Source organism: Myotis davidii, unplaced genomic scaffold (assembly GCF_000327345.1).
Source record: "Myotis davidii unplaced genomic scaffold, ASM32734v1 scaffold156, whole genome shotgun sequence".
Taxonomy (NCBI): Eukaryota; Metazoa; Chordata; class Mammalia; order Chiroptera; family Vespertilionidae; genus Myotis; species Myotis davidii.
The window spans coordinates 2,219,570-2,232,385 of NW_006288633.1; the positions used below are offsets into that span (position 1 = coordinate 2,219,570).

A 12,816-nucleotide genomic window follows, 5' to 3' on the forward strand; every position below is an offset into this window, starting at 1 on the left:
CCATTTATCCCACCTTTACCTTCTTTTTCTTATCTATTTCTATAGCTATGGAAACCTAAAGTAAATTTCAGCTTCCTACAACTACAAATAACACTGTGTTAAAGAGCCTCATTCAAGTTGCTTTTTTATTTATGTACTAGTTTCTTTGATATATATCCCCAGGTGTGTGATTATTGGAGGATGGGACAATATGTATATTGAATTAATAAAATACCATCAAATTATTTTTCATAATATTGCTTCAGTTATACTCCTGCCAGTAGAGGATGCAAAATATTTTTTTCTTTACTTTCTTATTTATAATTTATGTTATCTGATTCTAAATGTTATTAATCTGTGTATCTCAATGTTGTGGCAATTGGCATTTCTCTGATTCGGTGTATATCTCTAATTTCTACACTTATTTGCCAGTGGGCTTCCCTTTAAATGATTTGCCTACTTATATCCTTCGCCTGTTTTCCTGTTGTTTCCTTTGTCTTACCCATTTGCAGCCATTCTTTATACATGCTATATATTAATTTTTTACCAGGTTTTGAACATTGTAAATCTCTTCTCTGGTCTGTCAACTGTTAATTTTTCCAATAATTTTCTATGTGGACAGAAGTTCTCAATTTCAATGTATATAAACCCAGAGGAATTGGCGGTTTTTCTTTCAACACTTTAAATATGTCACTCCACCTTCTTCTTGTTTATATGGTTTCTGAAGAAAAGTTTTCTGTAATTCTTATTTTTGTTCCTGGAGTTTTTAATTCTCAAGCTCAGCCACATGGAGCCTTTAGCAAATCATCATTTGAAGCTTGAACTCCTATTGGCACTGGCTTCATTGGCAGACTTCTGATCATGGTAAGCTATGATTCTCTGTATTTGCCTGACCCTCTAATTTGGGGGGCAGCAGGTTGTGGTGTGACCTTAATTCTCTGATGGATCTAAAAAGAATTGTTGATTTTCAGTTTTCAGAGTTTTCCCTTGTTGTGAGGATGGGAGTGATGATTTTGAGGGTCTTTACATTTCAGATTGGCTCTATTGATTTTTATAAATTGATCTGTGTCTGGTAACTTTGCCAGAATTTTTCTTTAGTTTTCATTATTTGTTAATTTTATTTCATTTTCTATGTCACCTGCAAATAGTTTTGTATCATTCTTCCTTATTATTGTATCTTCTATTTTTTCCCTTACTGCATAGGAATTTCAGTTTCCTCAGTGACTGCTAAAGCTCTAGAAATCATTTCTTAGTATAGTGGCCATGTAGATGAGAATAGATTATCTTCTGAACTTGTGAGACTTTCATAATCAACAGTATTTTAAAAAATGATTTACAGACTCTTAGTGATTTACTTTCCTAGAAATTTAGAATTCTCCTTCTTTGGTATCTGATTTCTCATCCCTACTTGAAGATTTAATGCCCTTTTTTCATTTTTAAATGATAGAGTTTGGACATTAAGGTTCATAATATCAAATTAATGAAGTTTTCAAAGGTTTCATTTTTAATGAAGAATGGTGGTTGAATTGTAATATACACATGTATTGAGATGATAATATAATCCTTTTTAATCTATGAATGTGGTGAATTACATCAACTTTCTAACATTAAATAATTTTTGAATTCTTGGGATAAATCCAACTTGTCAAAATATATTATTTTTTGTAATATATTCTTCTGGATTTAATTTATTAATGTTTTATGATTTTTTCTGACTTTAAAGATACATCATATATGTTCCTCCTTTCAGACATTCAAAGAGTTTTTGAAATCTTCCTGCCTGTAAACAAATGATTTTCCTCTAATTAACTGTCACTGTTTGTTCCTCTGTCTCTGTCTCTCAGGAAAATAATCACATTATTACTATATTAATTGTTTAATTTTAATTTTATCAGATGGTTTACAAATTCTGAAGATATGTTCTGAGTTGATTCAGGTCACTGTTATTAACTGGTTAGTTTTCATTATATCAGGTCCTCATAATGTACACATCATACTTTGTGGATATTTTTAATGTAATGGATCAAATTTGGAATTTGTTGATGGTATAAAAATATTCATTACCTTGTTTAACAAATATTTATTGAATATTTACAATGCATTGAGTACTATTCTAGATACTGAGGATATAGCAGTGAAAAAAATTTCTGCCCTGATGGAACATTTTGGTGATACTCTTAGGACCTAATAATACAAACAGGACTTCTTGTGATGTTACAAAATTTATTCAAAAAAACATTCTTGCTATCAAATAGTCATTTCATGTTAGAGTCATAACTTTGAGATACCACTTTTAATCAATGACACAAAGCAAATTTGACCTATCTACTGCTCTAGACCATTTCTCATTGAAAACTTATCTTTATAGTTCTTTTTGATTACAGTTTATGTAAACGTAAAGTAATCATTCAGAATCAAGAATAAAACCTAAATAATTCTACCATAAAATTATTTCTATTGTGGGTACATAAATATTTTTGAAATAGCTCAGATAAATTCTGACTTTGTTAATATACCAAATGAATTTGTGGCACATCCAAAAAATGTTTCTTAAAACATCTACAAGTGCAAATATGCATTTTCTTTTTTATATTGAGTTAATAAACTTATTTTTCAAAGATAAGAACTAGCACACTCATTTTGTTATACATTTAGCAACTAATTAGTATTAATGAACTCAAGTGATTGGGAAATTTACTTTTGTACACTCACTTTTATCTTACAAAGAGTTTTATAATAGACAAGAATAGCAAATTCTAAATAAGTGTGTACCAATTATGTATAACATTGAATTTAGTTCTAATATAATTTCTATTTTAAAACATAGATAAAATCACAGCTAATCCCCAAATTGCCAAGCTGATTGTAGAAATTTTGGTACCCAGATCAGGGACACTGGGTTCCTGTGGAGGAATAAACTTGGTTGCTTGTGCAATGTTAGAAATTTTTGAGGTAAGATTGGCTTCATTGATGGTTTGAATTGCAATATAGAATCTGGTGCCATTTTCTGTTTTGAAAGGTTCTGGTCTAAATTCAAAATTTTCTGTTGAGCCAGCCTCCTTAGGTATCAGACTAGAAGTAGTCACTAAAGTAGCAGTGTCAAAATCTTCTTGGAGCTCCTGGAGATAATTACTTATTCTTATAATGTAGTGTTTGGCTGGAAAGAAAATAAACATTTCTATTTTTAATGTAAATTAAAATCACTAGGATGCCATATTGCCACCACACTGTCTTACATTTAGGGCCCTATCAGAAATGCACACTGGGTTTTATTTATGGAAATTTCAGTTATGGCTGTTGTCAGGTTATCCCATCTTCTTTATTTTAAGGACAAATACATGAACAGTTTCTGTTTAGTTATCTAATTACAAGAAATTTAATTCACAATTACATAAAAATCATATAACTAAAATTATATAACTAAAAAACCAGAATCTAGATTTATTTTTAGAAATAGAACAATAAAGAGCTGAATCCACTTTTAACTTAGAACTAGGAACACATGATGTTTGAATATAGTAAAGACATTCAGTACTGCACATCTGTTTTATTTCTCAATAAGTTGAGAGAGGGAGTAAAAGGAGGGGAAAATAAGAGAGCAGATAAATAGAATGGAAGACAGGGCTGAGGAAAAAAAGCAAAAGGAGGCAGAGAGTGGAATGTTTACTAATTTAAAAAAATATATATTTTATTGATTTTTTACAAAGAGGAAGGGAGAGGGATAGAGAGTTAGAAACATCGATGAGAGAGAAACATCGATCAGCTGCCTCCTGCACACTCCCTACTGGGGATGTGCCCGTAACCAAGGTACATGCCCTTGACCGGAATCGAACCTGGGACTCTTCAGTCCGCAGGCGACACTCTATCCACTGAGCCAAACCAGCAAGGGCTGTTTACTAATTTTTATGTGCTTAAGTGCTAGGTAGACTTTGATTAAGATCTTAATTCTACTACTTTCTAGTTGTATAACAAAACAATTTTATTTTACATTTTTTTACCTTTAATTTTCTTATCCGTATAATAGAGATTCAGTCATTCAATTCATTCAACACACGTTTACTGAATATTTACTGTTCTAATGTTGAGAATTATATATGAAAACGTAGGTAAGTGTTTAGCATAATGTCTAGGACTTAGTAAATTATTGACCTATTAGCTAATATAACTTATTTTATCAGTAAAGGAAAGAAAGATGCTGACATAAATGTTTCATTCCAAATGCTTTTAGAAATCTATCAGCCATCAATGTAAAAATAAATTCTCACATTCTGAAATGCCATAAACAATAAAACAGCAAATGTCTTTTTCTAAAGTGAAGACTTATATGTAGGCCTTATCAATCCATTCTGCCTACTACTTTTCACACACACCCTGTACTCCATTTAGATGGGTCTGTTTATCTATCTAATTTCTCAGTCTATCTGTCTTTCTTTTCCTCTCATTTTATTTCAAATATTCCATTGTGAAATTTTGGTTTCTTGACCTTGATCATATTATTTTGTTCCTTCTCTCCCTGTCACAACTCCCTGGAATGTACCTCTCTCCCTATCTATGCAAATGATACTAATTTTTAAGGTCCAATAAGAGGCCCAACTTCTTCATGAAGTTGTGTTAATGTGTTTATCCACCCTGATGACTCTCTCATGAACTCTCTTTTTTTTTTTTAATCCTCACCTGAGGTTTGAAAAATGGATTTTAGAGAGAGAGGAGGGCAGGGAGAGAGATAGAGAGAGAAACATCAATTGGCTGCATCCAAAAGTGCTCTGACCTGGATTGAACCTGTCACCTAGGTGTATGCCCTTACCAGAATCCAACTGGCAACTTATTGGTGCATGGGACAATGCTCCAACCACTGGGAAACACTGGCCTGGGCTCTTCCATGAATCTTATTGCACATAATGTTGCTTCCCAGATTATTTTATGGAGGTTCAGTTTATCTTTTCAATTAGGTCATATTATTCTTGAGGGCAAAAACTATGTTTTATACTGTTTTTTGGTACATGTTACCGTTTTAGATACGTATTTGACTTACTTAATTACTTGTTGGTCAACAATACAGTTATTAAGTTGATGCACCAAATGATGGAACTAGAGAATCATAAAATATTAGAATTACCTCTATTTGTTTTAGTAACCCACGTCATCTAGTCTAATTTGCATGTTTAACAGGAAAGGAAATTAGGTCACAGGGAATTTAAGTACTTGGTTTTGAGATTATATGTTCATTTCTTCTACCTACTTTTGTAATATCTGAAGGCAACATTTCATAGCAAATACAGTCTCTTCTAATTTGTCACAGAGGAAAGAAGGAGATTAGATCCCACTTATTTTAGGCATTTATGCTTAAATACAGTGAAGTTCTTTCTCTCTGTGTGTCCATAAATAATCCATTCTTCCCATTGTTAGTTTCTATAATCAGCCCGAGGGACATTTGCTATGAACCAAATCTTGATCTGAAAGAGTGGTCTTGACTGAATAGAATTTAGAACTAAACATTTGGTCAGGTAATTTCACTTAAGGCTTTTCCAGTGGAAGTTTTTTTTTTAATTCTGCCAGATATTTGAGGGTAATAGCATAGAAAAATAATGTATTTCAGAAGTTGTCATGATGAGTTTTCCACATTGAAGTAGAAGAGAGCTCTTCATGGGTATTCTATGTTTTCTTTGGCTTTAGAATGAATTTTCCTTTATCATAATAAAAATTTTATCTTTGAAAAATGCTATATAGGAAATGAAAGATTGAAAAGTATATTTTCTATTGAGGTATTTATTGTAACCCAGGAGAAAGAGCACTGAACATGCGGTTTTTCAGCACTGACAATGCCTGAGATATTGTCTGTATTGATAATGAATATTGTTTTCATTTTTCCACCTTTAAAGGAAAATTGCAAGATTGGCTTTATCTCTTAAGAATCCCCTAGTCTAGCACAATACTGGGAAGTATGGTGGGGATTCAACATATACTAATGAAACTTAGGTAAATTTAAAGCAAAGATAAAGGTGATTTAACCTTCTGGAATGAGAGCAATTTATTTTAGGAAACTTTGAATGAATGAGATATTTTTGCCTTGAACTTTATTCAAACTCAATGGTCAAATCTCTCAAACTAGTTTGAGTTTCTCTTCCCATAATCCTCTCTCTTCATGGAATACCTTCAATTAGCTTGGCTAACTTCTCTCATTCTTCAAGATTTAGGTCAGGGATAGACTTCCTTAGGAAGCCTTTTAAAATATACTCTGTGTTCTAACCCACAACCAGGAATTGTGGCCTTCCAATGTGCTTCTATATCACCTGTGCTTATAATAGCATTATCACTTATCACATTCTACAAAATTATCTATTTTCTTACATAAATTGTCTTCTATACTCAACTGAATGCTGAGTAGGGATTATTTAGAAGGAACCTACTATGTTTGAAAATTCAAAGAAAGTCAATGAATGAATACAATTGTACTAGTACAGAAATACGTAGAAAAAGTTTTCCTTGTTAGGTAGAAAAGAATGCAACAGAAAGCTATTAATCTTCTCAAAGTAATTTCTAAGATGTTTCATATTGTGAAAGGCAGTTTGGCCCAATAGAATCTGACAATTTGGGGCTGTTAACTATCTCTTAGAGCTTCAGTGTTTGCATCTGAAAAATAGGTAACTAATGGCCCATCATAGACACTCCACAGTTGTTATTTATAAATAGGACATTAGAAAATTCTTAGCAAATGAAAGCCAATGGGATTTCTTTCAGTATGTTTTAAAATAATATCAAACTTACGTTTTCCTTTATCAAGAACATTGCCAGGGGCAGTCCATGAAAGTTGAATATGGCCTTCTTTAAACTTAGCCTTGAGGTCTGTAATTTTACTGGGTGGGAACACCTGAGTGAGATCTACAGCAGGAGGAACTCCTGATACAGTAATCGACCCTCCTGAGGTTAGTCTGCTGAAGTCGTCTACTTCAGCCTCTTCCATGTCATCTTTGTCTTCAGGTCTGGGTGGGTTCAGTATAATTGTACCTAACAAAACAGTAATGTTGTGACTTGCAATATTGCTATATCTGTTTTTATCTTGTCATCTCATCTTGCAGCTGTAGAGGGTTAATATTGATTGATAGCAGACACTGAAAATGGAATACCTTTTGGTGAAAAAAAGCTTATTTTATTGGTGTCATGTTAAAATTGGTGAGGAGACATTATGCAATATTAGTATTATCTTTTAAACTATTTTTATTACTAGTCTGTAAATCCTTTGAGGACAAGGATAGTGTCTTATTTAATACCTTTGTAGCTTCAGCATCTAACATAATGCTTGCCACATAGGAAGTGCTCAGTAAATTTTTTTCAATGTACATGAAATGAACTGAGGGGGATATAAAAAAACAAAACAAAACACGTTAGAAGCATAGCCCAATGCTATGTCCATTACATAACTATGGTTTTGAAACATGCAGGTGATTTTATAACTATTACTTAGGTTTTCCATAGGACATTGTATTTTCAATGCTTGACACGTGTAATTTACCTTAACAAAGGACACATTTCTATTTTAAGGCCACTTACCATTTTCTATGTAGCCTGGTATATACAGAGCTCGGTTCTGTCGTCTTAAATTTAGCCTAGCCTTGTTTTTTCTTGCCTGGGCATGTACTTTTAAACTGTATCTACCATTTCCATGGTAATCTGTAAAATATCTTGAGTAGATGCCATCATTTTTGACAGTATCAGCACCTTGATATTGAAATACAATAATTAGCCATCCAACAAAGTAAAAATGACTGTCCTAACTGTTCATAAGTACTAGAGATATCAACCATTTTGGCAAATAGTACTGAACAGTGTTTTAAGTACATGAACCCTAGAATCAGACTGCTTAATTTCAAAGCCTGGCTAACTTGCTAACCCTTGACTTTGTAAAACAATAATTCATGGTAAGCATTCAAATAATATTAGCTGTTATTATTTCATAAAGGAATCTTAATCAGGAGAATATAAACTGGAGAAAGTATAGGCACACCAATGAAAACAGAGAAAACTTCTGTAAAATTCCATGAGAAAAGTAAAATTGCTCATAAAATATAAAGAAGATAAACGTGTTCATGTCTATGCCTAGTCAAGGTAATTGAGTAAAACAACTTAAAAGCATTAAAATTAAATTTAACTCTCTAAAAATATGATTCATCACACAGGAAATATTAACTTTTAAGTGATGTGACTATAGTAGAATTTTAAATTCAATGAAAGTTGATGCAGATTCTTATTACCTGCACCATTGTCCCAGAGTTCCAATATTACTTGATGTCCATCTTCAGTTTCTATAGTGGCTGTTACATTGATTCCCAGAACAGGCAAAAACCCTTGACTGACTCGTGCATAAACAATCATTGGGCTAGGGTAATGTGCTGTATTTCCACTCATGTGAGCAGTTGCAATTACTGGGAGTGTGGTAGGACTTCTTGCTCGAGTAGTCACAGTGACAGTTAGCATTTCAGAGTTGACATGATTATTTAGAAGGCTGTAAGTCCAAGTACCTGTCTGAAAAAAAATCTCTTTGATAGATTTTGTAATATTTTCCTACTCTCTTTGGAACATAACAGAATTTAGGAATTTAGCAGAGTAATAGCAATGATTTTAATATGTGATGTTATAAGTTAGTAAATAGTATGGATATGAATTCTTAATTATTCTATTTGGCTTCCTTTTTTGCGACAGATGATCTATCACTATTTTAATATTGACAATGTATAAGATGTTATCTGTATTTTTTTCTCTCCAAATTGATTGGTAAAGCATGGGAGAAAAAAAAAACAATTTTCTTACCTTTGCAATACCTGGTATTCGAAGACGGGAAGATCGAATATTTAGTTTATCTTCTTTAAAATCTGAGGTTTTATATTTCTTTCCTTTTGGATCTTGGAGAATAATTTCTGGCTTTTGTATTGTCCAAGTGACAACAAAGAAAGTGTCATTTCCAATTGTACTATCCACAGGCACTGTACCATTTACCCATTTCCTTCCTGTAATATTGAAGGCTTTACTTTCCAACTGTTATATAAAAACAAAAACACATAAAACGGATTTGTTATTATATTTAATAGCATTTCAAAGTTTGGTCAGTTTAGAGGAATTCTAAATTTATTTTTAAATTTCAATTAAAATAACTAAGAATTATTTTGGAAAATTTTGCAAATAAAAGGCATTTATAATTATAAAGAATAGAAGGATGAATAGAGGAAGCTGACTATAAGTGTCCCAGAAAAGCAAATTCAGTAAGGATGTTTTTTTTCTTCTGCATACCTGAAATATTTTCAGGCAAAAGTTATTTATTTGAGGAAGAAGTGACTATTTAGCAAGAGAGAAATTATTACAAACTAGAGACCCAGTTCACGAATTCATGCATTAGTGGGATCCCTCAGCCTGGTCTGTGGGATCGGGCCGAAACTGGCTCTCCAACATCCCCCAAGGAGTCCTGGATTGCAAGAGGGCTCAGGTGCACGATTGGGGCAGGGGAGAGACATGGGAGGTTGGCCAGCCTGGGAGGGACTGTGGGAGGGCTCCAGGGTGTGTCTGGCCCATCTCACTCAGTCCCAATCAGCTGGACCCCAGCAGCAATCTAATCTACTGATCAGAGCGTCTGCCCCCTGGTGGTCAGTGCACATCATAGTAAGCGGTTGAGTTGCCTTAGCATATCATTAGCATATTACACTTTGGTTGGTTGAATGGTCAACTGGTCAACTGGACACTTAGCATATTAGGCTTTTATTATGTAAGATGTGCAAAGGCTAGAAATTTTTCTGAGATACCAACCTGAATAGCCTGCTTAGTGATGCTGCCACTTCTAGATGAAATTCTACTGAAAGCATCAATAAGGCCATTTATGTCTTTATTAGCAAAAAACCGATGTCCTCCTAAAATGGAATTTTATTTACTTTTAGAATATTAATTTAAAATACAAAAATAATATTCTATTGTGCTGTTATCGATGTACTTTAAAATATTTTAAAATTTCATTTTGAACTTATAAAAATATATTTCCCAGAGCCTTATGAACTTTCAGCATATCAGTTTCTAAGATGTAATCTTATAACAACTAAAACCTTGCTCAAAATAAGTTAAGATGAAGAAACTATAAGGAACTGGCCAATTATTATTATTATTATTTTAGTATATTTTTTCAGTTTTTTTATTTCAAGAAAAATGATTTTAAATATAATAATGTTACATGCAATAAACCTTAATGTTTCAAGAAAAATGATCTTAAATATAATGTAACATGCAATAAACATTAATATTTCAAGAATAAAAGGATTTTAAGTTTAATAATATTACCCAAACTCTACTAACATAGTATGGTATCACAAAATTTGTAGGAAATATTAAAAATCTGCAAATAACAGGATTACTTCTATTATATTCTAGTGTAGTTTTTCCCCCTCTGGCTCTATTTTTGTTCATCAGTTTATGTTGTTCATTATATTCTACAAATGAGTGAGATAATATGATATTTATCTTTCTCCAATGTCTTATTTTACTTAGCATGATGCTCTCCAGGTCCCTCCATGCTGTCTCAAAGGGTAAGAGATCCTTCTTTTTTACAGCTGCATAGTATTCCATGGTGTAAATGCACCACAGCCTATTTATCCACTCATCTGCTGATGAGCACTAGAGCTATTAGTGTTTTAATAAAAGAGCTTCCTCTCCCCAGAGCCGTGAGGAAAGGAGAGGGACAGAGAGTCAGAAATATCGATGAGAGAGAAACATTGATCAGCTGCCTCCTGCATGCCCCCTACCGGGGATGTGCCTGCAACCAAGGTATGTTGCCCTTGACCAGAATCGAACCTGGGACCCTTGAGTCCGCAGGCCGATGCTCTATCCACTGAGCCAAACCAGTTAGGGCTTTTTAAAATATATTTAGGTGCACCTATATTGGGTGCATAAATATTTACCAGCGTTATATCCTCTTGTTGGATCAAACCTTTAGTATTACGTAGTCACCTTGTTCTCTTGTGATGGCTTTCATTCTAAGTTCTATTTTGTCGGATGTGAGTATTGCCACTCCAGCTTTTTTTCTTTTCCATTTGCATGGGAAAAAATTTTCCATCTTTTCACTTTCATCCTGTGTGTGTCCTTTGTTTTGAGGTGGGTCTCTTGTAGATAGCATATAGTTGGGTTATATTTCTGTATCCACTCAGCTACCCTACACCTTTTGATTGGAGCATTTAATCCATTTACATTTAGGGTTATTATTGCAAGATACTTATTTATAGCCATTTTATTTCTGTATGTCTACATTTCTCTCTCTGTTTCTTCTTTTCAGCAATCTCTTACAGCAATCCCTTTTGCATTTCTTGTAATGCTGGATTGGTGGTGATGAACTCCTTTAGTTTTTTTTTTGTGTGTGTCTTGGAAGCTCTTTATTTGACCGTCTATTTTGAATGATAGCCTTGCTGTATTTCGTAATCTTGGTTTCAGATCCTTGCTTTCCATTATTTTGAGAACTTCACGCCATTCCCTTCTGCCCTGTAGAGTTTCTGATGAGAAATCAGGTGTCAGCCTTATGGGAACTTTTTTTGTAGGTAGCAGTTTTCTTTTCTCTTGTTGTCTTTAAGATTCTCTCTTTGTTTTAATTTTTGGCATTTTAATTACAATTTGTCTGGATGTGGGTCTGTTTGGGTTCCTCTTGTTTGGGGTTCTCTGTGCTTCCTAAACTTGTGTGACTTTTTCCTTTGCCAGGTTAGGGAGATTTTCTACCATTATTTCTTCAAAATCTTCTATATTCTTTTCTCCCTTTCTGCCTCTTCTGGCACACCTACTATTCTAATATTGTTATGTTTCACATTGTCCCACAGCTTCCTTAAGCTGTCCTCCTGTTTTTTAATTGTTTTTACTTTTGGGGTTCTCTAATTGAGTGGTATTTTCAGCTCTGTTCTAATTCACTGATTTGATCCTCAGCTTCCCCTAGTTTGCTGTGTATTCCTTCCAATGTGTTCTTTGTGTTATGTCATTCTTTTTCTCATACTGTTCTATATCTTTTTTTTTCCATACTGTTGAGCATTTTTAACATCATTACTCTGGACTCTGTTCAGATAAATTTCTTACCTCTGCTTCATTTATCTCTTCTTCTGGAGAATTCTCTAGTTCTTTCATTTGGGGGTTGTAACTTTGATTTCTCATTTTGGTTGTCTGTTTGGGTTTGTGACTATGTATTAGGTCGATCCTCTATACCTCTCAGTCTCTAGTGCAGGACAGTATTAAAGGCTGTTTCTGACTATTTGGACCAGGCAAAGACTCAAAGCCTCCAGAGACTGCCTCTGTCTACAGACTAATAGGATTCTGACTTAAATTGCCCCCAGACAATCAGGTGTGGTGAGAGTTTTTTCAACAGGGTGGGGCAGTTGCTTCTGCCTGGAGGCTAATTGTTACTTTTAATCTTTTAAGTGGCCTCAGGGCAAGGTGTTTTCCAGTAGACTGTCTTCTCCCCAGGCAAGGCAGATATCTATGTGAGAAAGATGACCTCCCCTGTGTGAGGGAATGACTCAGCCCAGGAAATACGGGGTGTCTGCCTTCTGAGCTCTATTCCCTGAGTCCCCAGTCCTGGCTTCTGCTCTCACAGCTCCAGTCCACTTCACCCTCCTTCTGCCTGAGCACAAGGTGGGTGACTCCACAGGAATTTTTGTGGGTTGGCTTTTCAAGAGGGTACCCAAACTTTCAGCTGCCACTTCCTAGCAGACAGAACTCCACTGCTTTTCACAGCTAGATGTTATGTGGGTCCCCTCCTCAGATTTGGTGCCCTCTGCTGGGGAACCCAGCTTTGGGATTAGATCCCAGAGTTGTCAGTGGCAACCCCCCCAC

At 34.2% G+C, this 12,816-nt stretch overlaps 1 protein-coding gene across 1 annotated transcript in view; it reads right to left on the reverse strand.

Annotated features, from left to right (window-relative positions):
• Positions 1–2,014: 2,014 nt before the first annotated feature.
• Positions 2,015–12,816, reverse strand: part of LOC102753117 (epithelial chloride channel protein) — a 27,627-nt gene continuing 16,825 nt past the window's right edge. The window contains exons 9-14 of the mRNA XM_006760802.2: positions 9,772–9,872; positions 8,785–9,009; positions 8,229–8,499; positions 7,528–7,695; positions 6,745–6,984; positions 2,015–3,136 (exon numbers count right to left, since the gene is read on the reverse strand). Coding sequence (XP_006760865.1) covers positions 2,796–3,136; positions 6,745–6,984; positions 7,528–7,695; positions 8,229–8,499; positions 8,785–9,009; positions 9,772–9,872 — 1,346 coding nt within the window. The 3' untranslated portion in view covers positions 2,015–2,795. The remainder of the gene's footprint in view (positions 3,137–6,744; positions 6,985–7,527; positions 7,696–8,228; positions 8,500–8,784; positions 9,010–9,771; positions 9,873–12,816) is intronic.